At 36.9% G+C, this 24,758-nt stretch overlaps 1 protein-coding gene and 1 long non-coding RNA gene across 6 annotated transcripts in view; one reads left to right on the plus strand and one right to left on the minus strand.

Moving 5' to 3' along the window:
• Nucleotides 1-24,758, plus strand: part of LOC118534498 (uncharacterized) — a 265,028-nt gene that overhangs the window by 33,692 nt on the left and 206,578 nt on the right. For all 5 annotated transcript variants that reach the window (XR_013447198.1, XR_013447201.1, XR_013447200.1 and 2 more), the window contains exon 2: nt 15,880-16,059. This is a non-coding gene — a long non-coding RNA (uncharacterized LOC118534498). The remainder of the gene's footprint in view (nt 1-15,879; nt 16,060-24,758) is intronic.
• SCN9A (sodium voltage-gated channel alpha subunit 9) overlaps nt 11,654-24,758 on the minus strand; it is a 173,892-nt gene continuing 160,787 nt past the window's right edge. Inside the window, exons 25-27 of the mRNA XM_036090406.2 lie at nt 20,998-21,102; nt 18,990-19,260; nt 11,654-16,105 (exon numbers count right to left, since the gene is read on the minus strand). Coding sequence (XP_035946299.1) covers nt 14,913-16,105; nt 18,990-19,260; nt 20,998-21,102 — 1,569 coding nt within the window. The 3' untranslated portion in view covers nt 11,654-14,912. The remainder of the gene's footprint in view (nt 16,106-18,989; nt 19,261-20,997; nt 21,103-24,758) is intronic.

The raw sequence follows: 24,758 nt of genomic DNA on the forward strand, positions 1-24,758 counted from the left end.
GCCCCTCTAAGTTTTTTTTTTTTTTTAAAGATTTTATTTATTTATTTGACAGAGAGAGAGAGAGAGAGCGAGAACAGGAACACAAGCAGGGGGAGTGGGAGAGGGAGAAGCAGGCTTCCTGCCGAACAGGGAGCCTGATGTGGGACTCGATCCCAGGACCCTGGGATCATGACCTGAGCCGAAGGCAGACGCTTAACGACTGAGCCACCCAGACGCCCTCCCCTCTAAGTTTTTAATATACTGCTCATTCTTAACCAGAACAGAAGACAAAACCAAGAAGTTAAACGTCATAGTCAACTAAGAAAGTAATCCAGCAAATAGAAGAGACTGGGACCCAAACGTGAGCTTCCCATCTCACCGATTCAGCACGGTCTATTTCTGGATCTTTCAACTGGCATTCAAACTTCTACTGTTCAACACACGCTTGAAACAAACTAGGAAATTGAGGGAATGAGTACCTTTTCGATAGGTCAGTTTCAGGAGCGGCGCTGAGAGTTGTGTGTAAAAAATATAGTGAGGGAGACAGACCATAAGAGACTCATAATCACAGGAAACAAACTGAGGGTTGCTGGAGGGGAGGAGGGTGGGGGGATGGGGTAACTGGGTGATGGACATTAAGGAGGGCACATGATGTGATGAGCACTGGGTGTTATATATGAATCACTGACCTCCACTGCTGAGACTAATAATACATTATATGTTAATTGAATTTAAATAAAAAATTGTAAAAAAATTTAAAAAATATAGCGCCTATGTATTAAAATCCAGGGCAACTTCTACTGGTTTTCAAGCTTAGCTGCACAATGGAATTACCTGGGGACTTTCTAAAATCTCAATACTTTCTAAAATCTCAATACCCAGGCTGAACACAGACCAATTAAAGCAGAATATTGAGGTGGGATCCAGGCATTGGTTTTCAGTCCAAGGGTGAGTCCAATAAGCAGTAAAGTTTGAGAACAGGGATCTTGACCACTGCTCTTCCAGCTGTAATGTACATACAAATTATTTGGCGTCTGGAGCCTCCCTACTTCAAGTGTGGTCACTGGACAAAAAGCCTCAGCATCCTCTGGGAAGTTGTCAGAAGTGCAGATTTGGAGCCCCAGCCTGGACCTACTGGGTCGGAGACCGGCAGTGCAGCCCAGCACCTGGAGTGATTCTGAGAACCACACGTCCATCTTGGGACCCATGTCCTCTTTTTGTCCTTGGCTGGTGGTGATTCCATCTTCACCGCCTCATGACAGTTTTGTCCTGGAAACTGACCCATTTTTGGTTTTTCTACCAGATTTGCTAAATAAGTAGGCACATTCTGTTTAATACTGACTCACTTTTTCTTTCAATGCCTGCTCCCCTTGATGTCTAGAATGTTAATGTTTAGAGGGCCGGGTGGGGGGGGTCAAAAAAAAAAAACTAGCAAAGAAAGTAAGAAAGAGGAGAGAGAGGGTTCCAAGATTTTGGTGGTGCACAGAACTCTGATTAATCTACTTTTAGGATTCTCAATCCACCTAATTTAATCTCCACATATAATTGATGCTAGCAATAAAATTGGTATCATCTGAAAGACATCCAGGATATTCAGAAAATAGCCATGATCTTAAGAAGCAGCTTGACATTTAAGCAAAGTCTGTTTTGTTTGTTGCTGGGTTTTGTTTGTTTGTTTTTGTGTGTGTGGCTTTTTTGGCTACCAGTCCCTGAAACAAATGAAAGATGTGGTCCCCGGAGTCAGACTGATCTGGATTTGAACTCTGGGTTCAGCCCTTTCATGATGGGCATCGTTGGGCAAGTTATCTAAGCTTATTTCCTCATCTCTGACATAGAACTAACAAATCAGTTTCATGGGCTCTAAGATAGAAGAGACAGAATAGAAAATGTTCCACACTATTCTTGGCACGTGGACGATAACAGCAGTATGCTGGAGCCTGCTTGGAACGGTGGAGAGGACCAGAGGTGCCCATCTCCTCCCAAGTCCAGTTTCAGTAACTTCAGGTTATTTGCTTGGAATTGGCTGTGGCGGAAGTATTGACACCATGGAAATCGACAAAGGGTACATAGAAACAAGAGCTTTTTTCTCCAGGAGAGACAGTTAATTATTAAACATTTACCAGCACCTGATCTGCTTTCCTTTTGTGGTGGTTTATTTCCCGATGGGCTGATTTTGGAGGTAATTTGCTTTTCTCTTATGAAGCAAACAAAAATAGCCAAACATAGCCCAAACAGGTGATAGGAAAGGAAAGGTTCCAGAAAACCCTTCCCTGCCATCCCTCTCCCAACATACATTCCCAAGATTTCCCTGTTAAATTCACAGACCGTGGAAAAGGTAACACAAAACTATGAGCAGACACTGACCTCTCTGTGGTATTAGTCCATCAGGGCTTTTCCTCTTCAAGCCGAACTAACGGAGTTCAGGACTCTGAAATAATCTATTTAACTAATACTGAGCATCTGTTGGATGTCAGGCCTTCTAGGAATGGAGATAGCTAAAATGAATAAGGTCTTCACCTCCTGTAATTATATTTATCAGTTGAGAGGAGATGAGTAAACAAATAGATAAAATCATAATAATTTTAGATATTAGTAAATAATAAGATGAAAAAAATAGTTTAGCGTGGTAGAGAATGGCTAGGGCAGTGGGGTTGCTCTGAGTAGGCTTATTAGGGAAGGCCCATGTGAGGAGGAGACACCGGAGCTGAGATCTGAGAAGACACAGCTGTGTTCTGAACAAGAGGAGCATTCCAGGCAGAGAAGGGCAAGAGCAAAGGCCCTGGGGTAAGAGGAGACTTAGTGGACCAAAAAACAGAAAGAAAGTCAGCGGAACTACAGCTTGTGAGTTTTAGAAAAGGGTGTGTGATGTGGGGCAGTTAAGAGGCCAGATCACGTAAGGCCCTTTGGAGTGCTAAGAAGTCTGCCCTTCCCGCTAAAGAATTGCGAGCGGAATCCAGAAGCCAGAAAGAAGAGCTCGATGGAAATTAGAGTTTCAATGGATCACTTTGCTCTGTGGAGAACAGATTGTAGGGAATCAAAAGTGGATCCAAAAGACTAGTTCAGTAGCTACTGTAAAGGCCTAGGCAAAAGATGATAGTGGTTAGGACTAGGGTGAAGGTGGTAGAGATGTAGAGAACTGGGCCGATTTGAGGTACAGTGTCCAGGTTAAGCCAATAGTACTTGCTCATTGCTGGATTTCTTCATCCATCAGCTAATTTCTAGCCTGAGTAGGTTGTAAAGAGAAATGACTTGTCTAGGAAATGAAAAAAAGAAAAACCTTCAGACTTGTTGTGAGTTGGAGAAAAGAGAGCTGTCCATATCGCATTCTTGATTTCAAGCCATTCCTCCAAAGAGAAATGATTAAGGCATTTACAGTACATCCAGCTTCTCAGAGAGCTTCGTGTTGTTAGCGAAATGCAGTTACAGTGTCGCAGGAAAATGAGGCTGCAATTAGATCACCAAATAATTACTCTCATGAAAAGAATTACAACATTTTCTAAATTTACAAACTTAAGGGGCACCTGGGTGGTGCAGTCGGTGAACTGTCCGCTCTCGGTTGCAGCTCAGGTCGTGATCTCAGAGTCCTGAGATGGAGCCCCGGCCTGGGGCTCCCTCCTCCTGCCCCCTGCTCCGAGCTCAGCCCTCACTACGGAGTCTGCTTGAGATTCTCTCTGCCTCTCTCTCTCTCTACCTCTCCTGCTGCTCGTATGCTCCCTTTCTCTCAAATAAATAAATGAATTAAAATTTCAAATTTACAAACTTAAGTCTCAGTCTTAATGAGTCTCCTTGAACACATTGTTACTTTTTTTTATTTCCCTACCTTTTTTTTTTTTTTAAAGCTATTTCCAGGTTTGCTCTGGGAGGCTTTAAAAATGAAGAGAAAATGGGCGCCTGGGTGGCTCAGTGGTTAAGCGACTGCCTTCGGCTCAGGTCATGATCTTGGAGTCCCTGGATCGAGTCCCACATCGGGCTCCCTGCTTGGCGAGGAGCCTGCTTCTCCCTCTAACCCTCCCCCCTCTCATGTACTCTCTCTCTCTCTCTCTCATTCTCGCTCTCTCAAATAAATAAATAAATCTTTAAAAAAAAAAATGGAGAGAAAATTATTTTGGAAGCTCAAGTTTCCTTAGAATGACCTTAGGTTTTATACTTGCCAGACAAAGTTCCAGGAGATTCCTAGACAGGAAATCACTTTGCATCCATTTAGTGTTCAGCAATTAGATGACTAGATATCTTGAAAAAAAAATCCTAATATGAAATGTCTGTTGGGTGAAATTTCATAAATATCTTTTTGAATGCAAAGCAAAGCTTGCAAGAAATTAGAGGAAGCTCGCAAGAACCCAAAGCAAAGAAACAGCAGGAAACCAGTAAGATAACTGCAGCTGAGCCCCTGGAGGTGGTGGGTGATCTCAGTAACGCAGTCTTGTTGTTGCTTCTTACTTTTCTGAGGTATAATAAATATACAGTACAGGGAAAAAGTTATACAGCTCGAGTGTAGGTACTTGTACTTCTATGTAAACACCACCTAGGGTAAGATACAAAACATTTCTGGTACCCCAGCATTCTCCCTTATGCCTCTCTAAGTCAATAACCCCCCAAAAGTCTCTACTCCTCTGACTTCTATTATCGGAAATAAGACTTGCCTATGAGTAAGATTCACAAATTAATTCATTCGCTATGTAATCTTTGGTGTCTAGCTTCTTTAGTTGGTGAGATTTTCCATGATCTTGCAAGTATCAGTAAGTTGTCCTTTCTTGCTGTGCATAGTATTTTGTTGCAGACCTATACTCCAATATTTATCCTTTCTAATTTTGATGCATTTTTACATTGCTTCCTGTTTGTTCCAGGCTATTATGAATGTAGTGTCTCTGAACAATCATATAAATGTCTTTGGATGGTTATAAATGCTCATTTCTCTGTATATATGCCTAGTATAAGATTTTTGATCATAGAATATGTTTAGCATTGATAGATACTGACAAACATATTTTTAAAGTAACTGTACAAATTTATGTTCTTGCTAGAAAGGTATGAGAATTTCTTTTGCTCCGTATATTTGACAATACTTGCTCTTGTCAGTCTTTTAAAAAATGTAGCCATTCCTGGGGCGCCTGGGGTGCCTTTGGCTTGGGTCATGGTCCTGGGGTCCTGGGATCGAGCCCCGCATCGGGCTCCCTGCTCGGCGGGAGGCCTACTTCTCTCTCTCCCACTCCCCCTGCTTGTGTTCCCTCTCTCACTGTGTCTCTCTCTGTCAAATAAATAAAATCTTAAGAAAAAAAAAAGTAGCCATTCCGATGGTGGTCTAGTGATATTTCATTGCTGTTTTAATTTTCATTTCTCTAATGAATAGCTTAAAAAAAAAACATAAGACTGATATTCCAATATATTGATAAGGTAGCATTTCGGTTTGCTACTTTATTATTACCTATATGCCATGGGTTTTTCCCCTCTATCTCTCCCTTACTGCTTTCTTTTGTGTTAAATACATATTTTCTAGTGTTCTATTTTAATTCCCTTGTCATTTCTTTTATTATATTTTTGTGGTTGCCCTGATGATTACAATTAATATTTTAACCTATAACAATCTAGTTTGGGTTAATACCAATTTAATTTCAATAGTATACAAAACATTTGCTCCTAAATATCTCCTTCCCTTCTCCATTCTTTGTGCTATTAAGTCATACAAATTACATCCTGACACCTCGTATGCCATCAACACAGACCTAAAATTATGGCTTTACACAGTTACTGTTTACATCCCATAGGAGAAAAGGAGGAATTACAAATAAAAAATGCATTCATGCTGTCTTTTATATATAACTTCCTGATTTGGTGACCTTTCTTGGTGCTCTTTTTTCCTGTAAATTTGAGTTACTGGCTAGTGTCCTGTCATTTCAGCCTAAGCGCTCTCTTTAGTACTTCTTGTGGGGCAGATGCGCTCACAACATATTCTTTCAGTTTTTGTTCACCTGAGAATGTCTTAATCTCTCCATTTCTGAAGGTTAGTTTTTCTGGGTAAAGAATTCCTAGTTCAGTGTTTCTTTAAGTACCTTGAATATGTCATCTCACTGCCTCTGCCCTCCATGGTTTCTAACAAGAAATCACCTGCTAATCTTAGGGTCAGATTTCCCCTTCCCCCTTGGTTTGTCCTTGGTGGTGGTGGTGGTGGTGGTGGGTGCTTGTCTGTTTAGTGGCTTACCTGGGCTAAATCAGTAAAGTCTGTCTTCTTTCTCATGTGTGGACACTGAAGTCTCTTCTCAATTAACTAGTGCTCAGCCAATGATTGGACGGAAATTTCTTTAGATGCCTTGGATCATTACATCTCCCAGCCTTTGCTGAGGCCCTTTGTTTTCTTGTTGAGACATGCTTTACGACTCAGGCCGGCAGTTTGCCACTCTCCCTTAGCTGTCATCTCCTGCTTATATAGAGCATCAAGGTCAGCCAGAGGTGAGAACTCAGCACATGTGCACGGCCCTGGCATGCGCGTGGCCCTGTACCTGTGGGCTGCTTGTGGGTTCGCAGAAATATGTTGGGGTTTTACAAAGTCCATGATGGAGGTGTCTTTCCCTGGCCTTTCCTTTTAAATTTTTTGGTAATCTTGTTTACCACAACTATTATCACTGCCCCAGGCAGCTGCAATGTTAGATAATTGCGAACAACCCTAGGGAAAAGGCTGTTTGCATTCGGTAAACTTTGAGTCAGGCAAAATAAAGGGTGCATTTTTCAGGCAATTGCCAGACAATTCTCTGGACACAGGGCTTTGGGGGAGCTCCAAACCTGTTCTGCCTCCTCCACTGGCTTTTAGGCTTCAGGTTTTCACTGAGATTATGAGACAACTGGTTTTTGAAACAACTATAAAGCTTGCTGTACTTACTGAGATTCAGCCATTTTTCTTGAATAAAAGCTCCTTTGGTTAAATTCAAGAGATATGAAAAAGTTGGTTTTGACAATTTTGCCAGTTCTCTTCCTTTATGGAGAAGGAGATTTTGAGAAGTCCCTACTTTGTCATTTCCACTGATGTCCTGAAATCTCAATTTAAAAATGGGCAGAAAATGCAAACACACACACTTCACAAGAAAGGATATTCAGTTTGATTCCTTAAGTTTTGATTTTTTTAATACCTACCCTGCTGTGTGCTGGAAAGGTGAATTTCATGGGAGGTGGGTAATGGTCATATTAAGGCTTAACATATTTCTCATTGCCTCATGTACTGTGGCTTTTGCATCTACAATTCCACCAAAAACACTGTCCTCAACAAGCGATGTGTTTAGTGTTTAGTTGTGTGACAACTCTGAAGGAGTTTGTGAAGCTGATCGCTTTCTCTTTCTTCGTATTCTGTTCACTCTCCTTAAAACTCAGTTTTGAGCTTCTACTTGTGTCTATTCTTCCTGGTTGACTTGGCATGTCTTTGGATTCACCCACCCCTGGGAAGCAATGATGCCTGGATATGTGTCTCTAACCCTGGCTGAACTTCATTTAACTTCATATTTTTATAATCTTTGTTATTCAGAGCTTATATTCAATTGCCTTTAGGACTTTTACTTTGACTCATAGTACCTCAAACTCCAACACATTCAAAACTGTTACTCCGATCTTAATACTCAGCTCCGGGCTGCCCCGGCTAGATAAAGCTCCTCTCATGTTCACAGGCTGCAATACGGAAAAATAGCGTAGTGCTATGATCGTTGACTCTCCCACCACCCAGTAGATGCTCAATATCATTTTATTGAATTTATGACTGAATCCTAGATTGAGAGGTACTTCAGAAAATGCATAATAAATTGCTGCCCTTTAAAGTTCCTACCATGTACTTATGTACTTGAGGACCACTGGGTGCCAGTCTCTCGTAGATGAACTTGAGGCTCAGAAAATATAGCACAGGGTTCAAGTTCACAGTCACGTTGTTAGTAAGTGACAGGTTTAAACTCATGATATGACTGCTGCTGTGTATATATTCATATATTTACATTTTTTGACAATTCTTAAAGGCATAAGATGGTATTGCAGTGGGAACAACAGAGCTTAGATTTCTTTAAGTGCTTTCAATGTCATGTCTAATTTGCTTTATTGATCTTACAAAGAGGAAGAGATTAGTTTTGTTGGTTTTAACTCCCAAGGTGACAGAAACAGGGGAGGAAAAGAGAGTTCTCTTACTCTGGGAAGAAATAACTGGACAGGAAGAAATGACAATAGGGAAAAGATGCCAAAGGCTGCCATTTTAAGCTGCCAGAATGACTCCTCGGCTTTTGTACAGTTCCAAGGGCTCCGTTTTTCTGTACCAGCGCTGGCTTCTTGAGAGCAAGCTATCCATGCCCCTTCTCGCTCTAGGCATAAGAGTTAAGTGAAGTTTTAACTTTATTTCAAAGAAAAAAATTAAAAGATGCTTGTCTAAAACCGTTCACTTCTTGACTGCAGTCGTTCTTCAGATTTCTGATCTAGGCTGTGGCCTGTGTCACAAAGCTAAAGGAGATTGCATCTCTTGTTCTCCCTGGCTCCCTCCCAGATCCCTTTCTGCCCATAACTCGGCTCTAAGTGGTATTCTGGCTGAGGTTCGTAGGAGGCAGACCCATTTATCTCTAAAATAAATGGACAATATGTGACTCTTTAGAGATAAACATAACTTTTCTTTTAGTTGCAAGTGCCAAGGCCAAATCAGGTAACTCTAAACCAGTCATCAATCTTTGTTCTGAATGTAGCGTCTAAATGAGATGGTTAGGGTAAGGTGACTATAAGAGGAAATAAATAAGGCAGGAAAATGAAGCATGAACGAATGCTTTTCCCACGTCTGTTTCTTCCCAGTCCTCTCTTATCAGAGCTGATTCAACTGAGGGCATCAACTAGAACCAATATATCAAAATGCACTAAGTTGTTCAGGAGATTGCAAGAGAATTCTATCTTTACTATTTTCTTAAAGGGAGTCGGAATAAGAGTTTGATCTTTAGAAGTTTGGTAGTTGAGAATTGAGAGTTTCACTGATTTTTTTTTTTAAAGATTTTATTTATTTATTTGACAGAGAGCACAAGCAGGGGAGCAGAAGGCGGAGGGAGAGGGAGAAGCAGGCTCCCTGCTGAGCAGGGAGCCCGATTCGGAACTCGATCCCAGGACCCTGGGATCATGACCTGAGCCGAAGGCAGACGCTTAACAACTGAGCCACCTAGGTGCCCCTTCACTGATTTTTTTTAAGAAAAAATATTTTCATGTTCACATATTCTGTTACTCTTCCCTTCGAGAAGTGGTTTCATGCCCCTCCTTTGAGCATGTGCTCGACTTGCATCTCATGAATAGAATGTGGTGAAAATGATGGATTGTGACTTCTGAGGGTAGGTCACAAAAGGCAGTGAAGTTTCTTCCTTGCTCTCTGGGGAAAGCCAGAACACTCAAGCAAACCCTGTGGAAAGATACAGGTGGAGGGGGAAGTGAGGCCTCCTTAAACGGCCGGTGAGGATCTGAGGCCTGCTAATGGCCATGTGAGTGAGCCATCTTGATAACAGATCTTTCAGCCTTCCTCAAGCCTCCAGAAGACTGCAGCCCCAGGTGACAACTTCACTCTCCAGACAAACTACTCCCAAAGTCCTGGACCACAGAAATCGTGAGATAATAAATGTTATTTTAAGTTACTAAAATATATATAGGTTTTCTTTGGTAGTGCTCATTTCAACTTTGCTAGGGGTCTAATGTCATTAAAATCAACTCTTATTTAAAATTCCCAATGATTATGAAACTTCAGTGTGTTCTGACTGCCCTGAAATATTCCCACTGGAGCCACCTGCTTGTTTGTATGGTATGTAGCCTTTTCAGATGGAATTCTTTCACTTTGTAATATGATTTGTCTTTGCTTTTCATTATTCTGATCGGCTCATAAAAACATTCTAAGCTGTTGCTAGTAGAAGTTAACTAAATGGAAGATGTTTTGTCCTCTATGAAATAAAACCAAAAATAGGACATACCAGCAAATATTACATCTGGAGCGAGAATAATTTTTGCTCAGTTCAGCTAGATTTTAAAATTGTTAACAAGACCTAAATCTTTTCTATATACTTCTGTCCATCGTTTTATCTATTCCTTTGCTGCATTTCAATTGTTTTTGAAAAATTTGAAAATGAGATTCAAGCTAAAACACATGACAAAACATTAAACATCCCTCCTAAATCGCTTAAAATTGGCTTTTTTCTTAGATCAATTGTTAATGTACCTATCTAATTACACTACTCGGAATAATAGGGAGTAAAGTATAGCATGTTTGCTCTACTGCTTGTTTAGAGCTATCAATTATTCATGTTACTTTTCCTGTGTGCATCAAATGCTATTGCAGCAAAGGTCTGGCCAGTATGCAATCCTCCCCTCCCTTGAGAGAGATTACCATGTACTCTGCAGCTTATTTTGCTTGGGTTATGGTATAGTGTTCTCTATAGCAAGGAAGAAGTTAATTCTTTTGTTGTAGGAACTTCATGTGATTGCCAATCAGTTATGTTAAGATGCATAATGATGTTGTGCAGGGACTATAATTTTATTTTGCAGTGATTATCACAACTGCCAGTACAGAGGTCCCTAAGAAGATTTTCTATCTTTCTACATGCCATTATAATAGCACATAAGCTTGAAATAATGGCCGAGTGCAGCAGCAATTATTCTTAGTGTATCTTATTTAAAAATCAAAAGCAGGACTGGATGCTCACAGCTAAAGCAAAATAGAGGTTTGGATTGACTATTTAGCTAAATATGGGAATGACCTCCTCCAAATTTTTCTTGCAATAAGCTAAACCTTTGTAAATATGCATGTTTCCTCATTTAGCATGTTGTTTGAATTCACAAATCTCAAAAACAGCTCAATTTTGAAATATTTTTGTGTATATATCATATCGCTAAATGTTTTTTACATGCCAGTAAGATGTGTAAGACTCTTTCGGGTACCATATTTACACAAAGTCATGTCAAATAGAGGAAATATTGTCATCATTTAGTATTTATGAAGAATGCATTGTGCTCCGATGAGCACAGGGGTAGCCTGGGCTCTTATATGTTTAGTGGCAAATTTGTTGCCACACTAACTACTACTACTACTAATGTAAATTATTGATTTTGTCTTGTCAGACGTTGCTCTGATTGCTACACGTGGATCTTCTCATTCTATTTTATGACCATAAATAGTGAAGTAGTACAATTATCCTCATTTTATAGATGAGAACGCTGAGTCACACATAAGTTAAATAATGTATTCAGGAAACTCAGAGAGTCATAGCTTAACTGGGATCCAAACACAGTTTTGGGTCTGGAACCCAAGCCCTTGGCCATGATGTGTGTTAAAGTCTCAATGACACAATTACGCTATTATATGAAAAAGATACCTGCTGTCACTGTGTGGCTAAATGTTTGCGTATCTTCACTTCTTCTCTCAGTTTTTTCCTTCTGCACAAACTCTGTTGTGAATGTCAATGAATTGCTTTAGAACTCTATACTCTTTGTCCCCATCCTTCTTATCCTGGAAGACTTCTTATGGAGCACATTTGAAACTATCTTTCCATTTAAAGAAAAAAGCTAATAGTAGCTTCAACGTAGGCCTGCACGGAACTTACCTCCTTAAAGATTATTCTCACAGAAACAGAAAATACATGCAAACATGACTTTATTTTGTTAATGGTTTTTATTTTTACATTCTATGGGTAAGGCTCAAGTATAACTACAATATAATTTATGACAAACTCAAACATTTTGAGCATCCACAGATGTATGAAAATTGTACAGAATTCAATGTAAACAGCATTATTATATGCATGGCTATTCATTTATTTTTATGAAGCAATTCTTGATTATTTTTCTCAAGAATATTACATCATAACCACAGATACTTAAAAAAACGTGTAGTCTCTATACATAGGTCCTAAACCCAGGCCGATTACTTGGCCATTCTAATTTAGCTGGCCCTCCTTTCATTACTTCCAGTAACATTTCTCCAAAATTGCTATTTAAAACTGCTTTATTTACATGTGCATTTTATCTTAAATCTTTTTAATAAAGCTATCAAAAATCTATAAAATCATGCTGAACATTTTGGGTTGAGGTTTTCAACAAGCAGCATTTAGAAAGAGCCCACAAGTCACTTATATCTTTTGCAAACTATGTAACAGTCAAAAAGCAAAATGAGATTCTCCCACTTTTCTCCAAATTGCATGTATGCATTTGTGTTCAAATCTTTGCTTCCATTTGTGTTTGCTTCCATTTTATTCTAACTTAAATTTTACAGTGTAACTGCCATTCTACATCATTAGGTGAAATGAATCCAGTGATTATGTAACTTAAAGATCAGCATGACAGTGCCTTCTGGAGGCATCTCATTATCAGTACTGAACAGTAACCTACATAAAAAGCAAAGGCTAATTTTACTTCAAGCTTACACGGTACAAAATAAGCTCTCAATTCCATATATTGTTTTTAATTGATAAAAAGTCACAATTAGACATTCCTGGGAAAACATATATATATACAAAACCTAACTATGTTATATTGAAAAAAAGTATTGTTCAGCATGAAATTGGTTCGGCATGAAATAAGAGAAAAGAGCAAATTTGTAAATTTTTTTTTTTTTTGAAATGCTAAGAAGAAACTGTTGAGGAACCAGTTGCCAGTATTTTTTATCTTACATAAAAATAAGGCAATGTAAAAACATTAATAGTAAATCACACATAAACCTGTCCACCATACGTCTTCATAATATATAAATATGCAAAATGCAGTTATATGGGTTTAAAATAATAAGGATAGACTGAATTTAAATCTAAGGTGATATTAATTTCTTAATTTAATGTATTAAAAATATTACAAATGTAATATATTTTGTACGGTTCCCTAATTGTCAAAACCTATTTTCAACAGGCTTAGCAGGCATGCAATGCAATGCTCTACATAGTCTAGGAAAACACTGCATGGTATCTTTCATATTAAATAAAAAAGGGGCTCAAATAACCTAAGATGAATGATTGACTGTAGGTGCAAAGAATCTTTGGCCCTAGATTTAATTTCATATGTACCTTAGGACAAATGTCTAGAAGTGATAATCTCCCTCACGGATGTTGTAAAATATGTCACAATTTAAAAACTTTCGAGATACGAAGTTCTGTGGAAATGTCTCTGTTTTTTTTCTGTTGATCTCATATCTGTGTTTCTTAGTCTGTCCCTCTTTCTGTCTGTCATTCTCTACCCATACTCTTCATTTCTGTAGGTTTTCTTAAAATCTCCTTTATTTTTAACTAGCCTGAACAACAAAAAATATGTTGTATTTATTATAGAAATATAATTTATGTTCTTTTTTAATTTAGAAAAGCAAATGAATGATATATATACTTGCTTTGAAAACTCCTACAAAATCTTCTAAATAAAATTACTTTCTACTTATGTAACTCAATTTTTGCCTATGCATAAGTAACTTGATAGGAGAAAGAGCTCATATTCCTGAAATAAACTCATGAAAAAAATGCATCATGGCCATTTCTTTTCAAGCCATCATCAACGAGGATTTTTTAAAACTAGATTTATAATCCTTGGTAGGCGGACAGCAGCTAAAACAAAATGAATATGTGCTTGGTGAACTATAAGCTCAGGGTACTTATTGACTGATATCAAATATACCTCATAATCCTAGAATTGTAAGTCAAAGTAACATTGTCCTCATTTTTATAGATGAAAGAGAAAGGTCCAAAAGGATTAATAGCACAAATTAGGGAAGTAAGTTAGTGGCAAGAAAGCAGGGTAGCAAGAATCCCCGTTGAATGATCTTTGACTCATGCTCAACACAAGTCTGTGTCGAAAGACCGTCATGTATCGTGACTTGAAAGTTTGCCATACACATTTCGGATGGCATGCAGGTGATGCAGTCCAGACTTTGCCCAAGCCATTATCTGCTCATACATGAACCACATTATCAAATAGATATCTGCACATCAGGAAGCACTTCACTGAAGAAAAATATTAACTTTGCTTTGTGCTAAAGAATGACTAGACAATACTGCCTGAGAAAGCAGAAATTTGTGACCAAGCAGATGAAGAGTAGGGTTATCATTGGTGTTTCAGGGCACCACAGCCAAGTGTTAGATTGTATAAATAAAAGTGAATAAAGCTTTCTTCCATTCCTTCTTTTCTTAAGCATCTTCAGTTTTTTCTTCTTTTGAGGAATGTGATATGTACTTAAAATAATTTCTCATGTTGTATGGTTATCATATGAACAAAGAAGGATATTTTAAAAGGCAGGGTAGGAAGCATGATACTCTAAAGGTAAGTCTTATCCTGGTTGGTCTATGAGTCAAGATGAATGAAAAATATTTGTTGAAGTGAATAGCCTACATACGTTTTTATTCGCATGGCATTGTCTAGGCACATAAAAATTGGTTCTGATGCAGTATAGAATAAATGTAAGCACCTCAAAATATAGAACGTCCTCTGTACATGGAGAAGAATCTTGCTCCCTAAAAACAGATGTGTTAACTAAACATTCGTTACTAATGGCCATTCCTTCTATCAGGACATTTCATTGCAAAGCCAAGGTAAACTACTTTTATAGATATCCAAATGATAGATGCGTGTGTGTTTGTATTTGCATGGGAAACAGGAATGTTCAGAATCCCGTGAAAAGATGACAAGGCGAATGTGAACACTTTCCACATGGTCGTCTGATTTATGAAAAGCAAATAAAATTAAACCAGCCTTGTTTGCTGTAATCAAGACTCCCTATAGAGTACTCTCACAATTCGTACAGAATCATTTACCAATGCAAATGTAGCCATCTGCTAATGCTGCCCACCTATTTAAGGGAATCAGAGCTAGTCACTGCACTGACTTTGAGAATATTTTGATAAAAAGTTTTGGCATAGACTTCCTTAAAAGAGTCTTATTAACACAAATATATCACCTTCAGAGGCTGTAAACAATATATCAAAAACAAAGCTCTATTTTTTGCTTTCCTTGCTATCTTTCCCTTTGTCTTCCTTTTCTGTTTTGTCTGTTTCATATTTCTCTTTGTCTGGCTTTGTTACACTGTCATATGAAGGTGGAGAGACAGTGGACGGGGTTGCATCTGTTTTTTCTGGACTCGAGTTCTCATTAATGTTATCAAATACCATATCTTCTTTATTGGGCAAACCATCATCTCGGTCTCCATCTTTTATGTATATGCTGGATATATTTTTGACATTTTGCCGTAAGCGGTAACGTCTGTAAGCACGCTGAATGACAGTAGCAGACACATCCTCTTGTTTTCGTTTTAGTGTAGTTGTTATGGGTTCATAGGACACTTTAGAAGGATTTGCTGACATGAACCTTTCCTCCATCTGTGAACGTAGAGAGTCCATCTCTCCACTTTCACCCAAAACACGCTTTGTAAAAGCAAATAAGATGTCAAGACAATGGATCCGGTCCCCACTGACCATGGGCAGGTCCATGGCGATGAGCTGGACTTTGTTTGGTTTGGCTATGAGAAGAGGAGGATCCAGGGCAGCTGCAAAATCAGAGAGCTTGGCAAACTCTATAAACTGGGTGGCATCAGGATCAAACTTCTCCCAAACCTCGTAGAACATCTCAAAGTCATCCTCACTTAGGGGCTCAGTACTTTCTTCAGTAGCAACACTGAAGTTCTCCAGGATGACAGCAATGTACATGTTCACCACAACCAGAAATGATATGATGATGTAACTGACAAAATAGAATATCCCAACAGATGGGTTCCCGCAGTCTCCTTCAACTGAACTTCCAGGATGAACTTTTTTTGGATCACAGTCAGGCGGTGCACTGTTGAGAATAGGTGCTAGCAATCCGTCCCAGCCAGCAGAGGTGGTAATTTGGAACAGGCAGATCATGCTGTTGCCGAAGGTCTCGAAGTTGAACATGTCATTAATTCCAGCTTCCTTTTTAACATAGGCAAAGTTGGACATTCCAAAGATGGCATAGATGAACATGACCAGGAAGAGCAGGAGGCCGATGTTAAACAAGGCAGGAAGGGACATCATCAGGGCAAAGAGCAGCGTGCGGATCCCCTTGGCCCCTTTGATCAGACGCAAGATTCGACCAATCCTGGCGAGCCGGATCACTCGGAACAGGGTAGGGGACACAAAGTATTTTTCTATCAGCTCAGCCAGAAACATACCTGGGGGTGGGGTGGGGTTGGAAATAGTTAAATATCCATGCTACAGAAAATTATGACTTTTAAGTAATTTTATCTGCCATCTTCTCTCTTACCATTTCAGGACTGTCATTTTATATTGAAAGCAATTTCCTAACAATCAAAAGATTGAGCAATCCCAAAGGAAAATGACTGATACTGCCATTGTGACATTTTCTCTCCCTTTATTAAGTTTGTGGACATTTTTTTTTCATCCATAATAATTTTTGATTATATGGGTGATACCTACTCATGTAGAAAATTCAAGCAATACAGTAAAGCGCTTAAAAGGAAATCTAAATCACCTGAAATGCCATCAATTATAATAACTGTTACTATTTTGTTGAGTATCACTTTAGACATTTTTCTGTGCAAGCATACACACACATTGTCACATGAATGTAATTATGTTACATAGGCATTTTTTATAATCTGAGTCACTTTATCATGTCATGGAAATATTTCCATTCAAATGGCAACAAAGTAATTTCTCATAGTTCCATAATGTTCTGTCCAAATAACCACATACTGAAGAATTTTATGTTGTTTTCAATATTTTTGGCTGAGGTAAATATTCAAGTAGGTATATTTTTTCTAGTTACGTGAGCATCATTTGATAATATGTTAATAAATGATCAGTGTATTTAAGATTTTCTTATATATCACCAAACCTATCTCCAGAAAGTCTGTATACCTCTTCACAATGATGTATGAAAGTGCTCATCCTCCACATGCTCAACCAGTATTGTGGTTCTTTAAATTTTTACCAGAAAATCTTTATGATGTTTCAAAACACCTCATTATAAATTTTTTGTTGGAAAAAAAAAATCCACATTTTTTTCTTGTTTATTGGACGTTTTGTGTGCTTGTTGTCTATTTTCAACTTTCTCTTTTTGGCCGTGTCAAATCCTTTGCCCATTTTTCTAATGAGATATTTACTATTTTCTTATTGATTTAGGAAGACTATTTTTCTACTGAAAGTGCTAATCCTTTGTTGGTCTTACATGCTACATACAATTTTTCCCTGTTTTGTCTTTCAATCTTTTTGATTGGGGAGAGGTGGTGGTGAGGTTTTCTCCATAGAATATTTTGATTTTTATATAATCTGTTATTTTTTTCTTCATAGACTCAAATTTGTGTCATAAATAGGAAGGACTATTCAGGTTCATTGTTATAAATTTATTTCTTCTTGAATCCATTTTTAACACTTTAATTTTTGATTCACGTAATCTTTCTACTGAGCAAATTAGTAATTCTCTATATAGTGAAGTTAAATTTTGAATTATCTATATGAATCCATTGAGAACACTGTTTTACTTCATCAATGTTATAATAGTCTAAGTATCTAGCAATATGTCACTCCTCATTACTTTAATTTTTCTTCCAGATAAATTTTAGAATCATTTAGACTTATATTGCCAATATATTATTTCCACCAGGCAAAAAGACTTATTGATATTCTCATTGGGATAACACTGCATTTACAAATTAATTTATTTCAAACAGGGTCATGATTACAGTGATAGCCTTCTTATCCAAGTATAAGAAAAGCCTTTCAATTATATAAGACTTCTTTTATGTCTGTTAGCTTTCCTCATAGAAGTCTTATGCATTTCTTATTAAAGTTGTTACTGGATATTTTACTTTATTTTTATTGCAAATGCAAATGAGATTTTTCTTTAGGTATACTTTCTAAATTTTTTGTCCACATATAAAACACTTACGAATATCGATACACGTGATTTAAAGTTTGTACCTTCTTAATTCTAATTGAATCCATTTTTTTGGTTGATTCTCTTTCATTTTTAAAGAATGTCATAATATGATCTGACAATGAAGATCATTTGCTCCATGTATCCCTCTGTTTTCTTATTTAATTGCATCAGCCAACACTGTTAAAAATAGAGGTGATTGAGGAACACTCTTTTTTTCTTCCTAACTTGAAGGGAATGCTTCCACTATTTTGCTTGTTATTACTCTGAGATTCCTATCTAAATTTTAATTTGTTTTCTGATATCTTAATACTTTCTTAATACTCTTTTTTCAAAAATTGATTTTGAATGCCTCTTCTAAGTGACATGGTACTCTATATTGAGGTGTTAGGTTATGTGACCTTTAACCTTTCTGGGCCTGCCTGTTTCATTATCTGTAAGTTGAATGTGTATTAAATAATCTCCACAATCTCTTTCTGTCTAAAATTTGTAATTCTAAAAAATAAATGCAACCCTAAAATATGGGGCAAGGCATGTGCAGATAGTGAGAAAACAAGAGGACAGAGAAACAGCTATGCTAATGAAAGGGGAAGAAGTATAAAATCATGTACTGTGATTCATGGCCATGACTGGGGTTGGTTGAGAAATGATTCTATTTTATAGACTTGCCAAGTATGAGGCCATAAGAAATGAAAATGGCATTTCTTGAGACCTTACCTTCACTTCGAATTCAGAAAGAATGTTTACAAAGAGTCAGGGTATTCTGGCTATTAATGATCATTAATCAAGGGACAGTTCTCATGATGTGCTAAAACTAGAGGTGATTTCAGATTCTCCATTGGTCTTTCTACCCCTGTATAGGTCTTTCTACTACTTACCTACATATAGACACAGTTGCTACTTCTTTGAAGGGTAATCTTGGAAATCAAGTATCAGGGAGTATTACATGCTTCTAACAAATAGAAAAGTTGTGGCTTCGAGACCTGGAGCATGAACCCAGGAATTCTGACACAGAGGTCTTTGTTTTATTTAGTTTTGTCTTTAAGGCTCCTTCGTACTTTCCTTTTACTTATGTACTCAAAAGTAAATTTACATTCAAGAATTCAGAAGCTTCTCTGAGCATAAGTGAAGTTTAGTTTGATTCAAAATGGTCTTACCTACAATGGAGAGAATCACAACCACAAAGTCAAAAATGTTCCATCCTACAGTGAAGTAGTAGTGTCTGAGGGAGATCAGTTTCAGCACACATTCTCCAGTGAAAAGGATAATAAAAACCACATTTATCCAGTATAAAACATCAGTCATGTATTTACTTTGTCCCTCTTTTTCTACCATCATGGTTACCATGTTGAGGCAGATAAGAACCATGATGGTGATATCAAAAACTTGGTTTGTTACGAGGTCAAATATACATCCTTGGAATTTGTTCTGTAACGAAACAAGAATAATATGGAATGTAGAGTAGATTTTGCAAGTATCCATTCATCATTACATTAATAAAAAATATTTTAAAAAGGTATGTCTTTAAAAGTTGCATAAATTATCCTTGGTCATAGGTTCTTGATTTTTAGAAGATATATTATTAATGAGTTAAATCTAACTCAGAGCGAATGAAACCTTTTTGTTGTTGTTGACTTCTGGTATATACCAGACCAGCCAGGTTTCCGTTGGTCGTGTATACTAACATTTGCTTTTAAACTCATCCACCCTAGTATGTTATATATGAATTGCTGTGGTCACAGGTAATTTTTTACTAAGAAAACCTCAGCTCCACTACCTGGAGTATTTCAAGTTAATAAAATAATATGTCTCTAAATTTCTACTTTGTCATATTATTTTAGCTAATGTGTTACATGGTCTTGCACTGATATGACTGTTATGGTATGAGACCTATAATTTCCTATCTCTTTCATGTATAGAACATATTTCCATACATACCCATACTTATATATCACCTTTCCTTTTAATCTCACTGCTAGTATTATGCTTTCCGGGAAACACGAGCTTTTTCAAAATCCTTTTTATAGTTACATTAGAAAGTTTTAAGGCATTTTACCAAGATCAAGTGGGGCAAGCAAAAAATTAAATACCAGGGCTGTGATTCAGTAGGTCTGGTTGAGACCTGGCAATGAGTCCATTTGAAAAGTGCTGGGTAATCCTCATGTAGGCAGCTGGGTACTAACTGGCTTTGTCTTCAGCTATGACTCTTTGGCAAGGTATGTTATGTTGAATATAAATTGAAATGCATATAATGCATTTACACTTTTGTGTCTCCCCCCCCACCCCCCGCCAGTTGTTAGAGGAATACAAACTATCCTTTGATGGCTAAGACTCACTATTTCCATCTAAGCCCGCTCTGGCTTTGACCTCACAGTAGAAAAAAAGTTTAGATTCATGATCAGTCCAACTGCTTCTCTTGCTATTTGTCACAATATCAAAAATCTGCAAGTTAGTTTTACCCTAATGATAGATAGCAATCACTACATCATAAAATCGTCATTTAGATAAATACATTTCAGTCAAAAGTAAATTTTATTTGTATCCTCTACAGACCATTGTACTCGTAGTAAGCTGTATAGCTAATATAAAAGTAAAACCATATATAATTACTTTTCATTTTTATAGAAAAATTAAAAATAAGAATATTAAGAACTGCAGTAATGTTCAAAATACATATATTTAGTTTTATAAGGACTTTTGTTCAAATATTAGCATTTATGTTTAAGAACTACTTGTACATTAAAGATGAATTAAAAATAATTTGAAAATTTATATGCTAGAGATATATATGTATACATATATATGTATACCTTGAACAACACAGGTTTGAACTGCATGGGTCCACTAATACATGAACTTTTTTTTAGATAAATATGGTACTGTAAATGTATTTAGTCTTCTTTATGATTCTCTTAATAACATTTCTTTTCTCTAGCTTACCTTATGTAAGAATGTATGTATGTACATACATATGTATATAATACGTATATATAAACTATGTGTTCATCAACTGTTCAGTTTACCAGTAAGATTTCTGGTCAACAGTAGGCTCTTAGTAGTTAAGAATTGGGGAAATCAAAAGTTGATACACATATCTTCAACTGTGTGGAGGGTTGGTGCCCCTAACCCCTGTGTTGTTTAAGGATGAATTGTTTTTTTTTTTACCCCTGGCCGAGGTATTGGCTTTTGTGGTTTCTTAGATCCCAGCTTTTTCATTGCATTATAGTATTTCTTCTGTTCTTCTGTCATAAAGATGTCTTGACCTCCAAGGTAAAGAAACAAAAAATAAACCTAGTTAAAACCGAAATCATTATCTAGATCTTTTCTCAGATCATTAAGACAGGTTAAAAATGTTTTATATAGAAATAAAATGCATTTTATTATGTGCCACATAGCTATAAATAAAATATGTCTTAAATAATTACTTAGATATAGGCCCATGACTCTCCATAAATAATGTAATGTGCATATATAAAATATATATATTGCATATCATAATTATTGGCTCAATTTTCTTTTGGTGAGGTAACCTGTGTTATTTTAAACTATGTGCTGATATTGGGGCGCCTGGGTGGCTCAGTTGGTTAAACGACTGCCTTCGGCTCAGGTCATGATCCTGGAGTCCCAAGATCGAGTCCCGCGTCGGGCTCCCTGCTCAGTGGGGAGTCTGCTTCTCCCTCTCCCGCTCTCCCCCTCTTGTGCTTTCTCTCTCAAATAAATAAATAAAATCTTTAAAAAAAAAAAAAAAAAAAAAAACTATGTGCTGATATTTCATTTTATCTGCTACTTGTCTCATCTGGCATTTTATTGCTAGATAACTGATATATTAGGAAGGGTTATAAGAAATAAGAATACTGAATATCTTTTTTGATGGTTTGTCTAATATTTGGGACTCTAATGAAAAGTAGGGGCCAAAACAATAACAAAAATAGTTTTATATTTGTTTGTATTCATTTACAAATGCCATATTCCTTTAGCACAGAAAAGGAATAAACAGTAGTGCCCTCTTATCCATGGTATCCCTTTCCGTGGTTTCTGTTACCCATGGTCAACTGTGGTCTGGAAGCAGGTGATCCTCCTTCTGGCATACTGTCAGAAGGTCAATAGTAGCCCAAGCTACATCACAATGTCTAGGTTATTCACCTCACTTCATCTCATTATGTAGGCCTTTTATCTCACATCATTATAAGAAGGATGAGTACCGCACAATAAGATATTTTGAGGGAGGCCATATTCACATAACTTGTATTACAGTATATTTTCTATTTTATTATTAGTTATTGTTGTTAATCTCTTACTGTGCCTAATTTATAAATTAAACTTTACCATAGGTATGTATGTAGAAGCCAAAACATGTTTTTTGTTTGTTTTTTAATTTTATTTTATTATGTTTGTTTTTTAAGGTTTGGTATATCTGTGGTTTAAGGCATCCATTGGGGGTGTTGGAACATCCCCTGCAGATAAGGGGTTGGGGAGACTATTGTACAATGAACATGTAACATATATATCTGTGCGTGTGTTTCAAGAAACTGGTGAGCTACTTTTTTCATTCCAATAAAGGAATTTCAATAAACATTATAAGTGTCAATATTGTACATAATAGCATCCTAAGTATTGAGGAAATTACCAAGGATCCAGGATCCTTGACCTGAAGGACTTCTTAATTGTTGAAACCCTAAGTTTCAACAGTAAAAATAACTAACATCTAAATGAAGTTTTTTGGTCTTTTCAACACTGTAAGTGTCCAAATCTCACAAAGAATGCCTATGTGTTCTTTTAGGATATGCTAATTTTCTTAAAATTATCTCTAATTTTTACATATTCATGTATTTTCTACATTGATCTATAATATCAACTTTTTAGTTATGGGATAAATTAGTATGATCCACGTAATTAGGAATTTATTTTGGGGAATTTACAGTTCTCAAATCCTTACTTAACTTGTAGGGTCCTGGAGTTAAAGATGATCTGGTTATGGTTTCCCTTTAGTTTTCTTGGATTAGGTAATATTCAGTTTCCTATTATATTGCATTTTTAAAAAATTTATCAAATACCTAATGGTAACCAGATTCCCCTTTCTTTCTTAATATGTTTTAATTTACCTTTATTCTGGTTGATACACAGTCTTTGGTGTTTATCTTACATACTGATGTTAGGCATCAGGGAGAGCCTTCAGGCCAATGTTAAGAGAACTACTCATTGGCAAGGGCTGAGTACCATAACACGTCAGGAACTTACCAGAAGAAGCTAGGAAAACACTGGGAAGAGAACGATGAATTTGAGGTAAAAATCAAAGCAGCAAATTTTAACTTCTCTTAATGACACCCTGGTTGCCAAAATAATAAAAGGTGGGATGAAACTAGGAGGAGATTACAAGATGCTCCAATAGGGGAGCTTGTGTTTAATTTGGTTTTACTGTAGCTTTAGAGACCTTATACAAAATGCATCCCTTTAAAAGCTAGATGGAAGATACTGTATAGATCAGGCTGGTCTTTTTCAATATTACACACTATGTCAAAGCTGTGTTACATAGTACTTAAGAATTTAGTTCTAGTGTCAGATCATCTTTGTTCAAATCCTCTGTTGTCCTTGGGCAAGTTTCTTAATGTCTTTAAGAAGACAGTTTAAGTCATGTTATCGTTACAAGAGTAGCTACACCTCGATGGTTTGTTGGGAGGATCAATTGAGATAATGCATTCAAAACACTCAACAGAATGCCAGATACACAAGCCCTCAATAATTGTTAGTTGCTGTTACTGTCGTTGTTATTAGCCTTCCTAATAAGGTTATAGTTACTGAAAGGGGTTGCTTTACTTAGAATTTACCCATATGTACCCAGGTCTATACTAGGTCTTTCTGTAAACAGACTACATACCTTTTCCTTTTATAACTTGAGCCTATTAATAATTTGTGTTCTAATTTTCCAAAGTATGTTTTCTGATGAATCAAACCCTAAATCTCATGAAATTATTAAACGAAAACATTACTTGTAAAAGTGATGGGTATTTGGAAAAACTAGTAAAGTGGGGTTGGTTATTAGAAGAGGTATGGGTAGTTGGTAGAGCCATGAGCTGAGACCAAAGTGCCGAAGTTAAAAAGCCTTAAGAGGCAAGAATACACTATGAAAAGAATATGGGCTTTGAAGTCAAACAGACCTTTGGGTCCTGACTGCCAATGGACCTGTTGCTTGATTTGAAACAAGCTACTTATCCTGACTAGGCCAGTGTATACACTTTTGTGTAAAGATGCCACTTTCATTAGTCTGGGCTATGGATTAGATGAATTCATAGACACAGAGTATCTAGCTGAAAGGCTCCAATGCAGTAGGTTAATTGAAGTGTTAGTCCTGTCTCTTAGTAGGGTGAAAAGAAACCTGAAGCCATTCAGAAAAGGTTAGAAAATAAAAGGTACACTTAAATTGCAAATGAAATACTGGAAGGAAGGTAGGGCATAGTGGTAGTTGTCAGTGCTTCTAAATTAGTAACTTTTGCCTGAGAGTAATGGTAATGGTGTCAGCCCAGCCTCCAGTGGCAATTCTTGCAAGGATAACACTTAAAAGCAAGGGGGTTAAAGCAATGAGGGCTGTGGCTGTCCTGTTCATGGTCACATGGCTTTATCTAGATACATGTCTAATTTATCCTATTCAGGGAATACTGGGGAATCATATGTATGTGCTTACATATCATATATACACATCTATAATGACTAAAATTGAAAAAAATAATTAAATTGAAAATTAGAGTATACTTTGTAAAATTATTTTCAAGATTCTCAATTTTTAAGGATTCTCTGTCTAAAGGCATGAATGTATGATAATGTTAGCTAAGTGTAACTCTCAGATATTAAATGTAAGAATAGAAGATGGAATTTTAAAAGATCTTTGAAAGAAAAAACCCTGTATTGGAAAATGTAAGCATAAATAACAT

Source organism: Halichoerus grypus, chromosome 4 (genome assembly GCF_964656455.1).
Source record: "Halichoerus grypus chromosome 4, mHalGry1.hap1.1, whole genome shotgun sequence".
In the NCBI taxonomy this organism is placed as follows: domain Eukaryota; kingdom Metazoa; phylum Chordata; class Mammalia; order Carnivora; family Phocidae; genus Halichoerus; species Halichoerus grypus.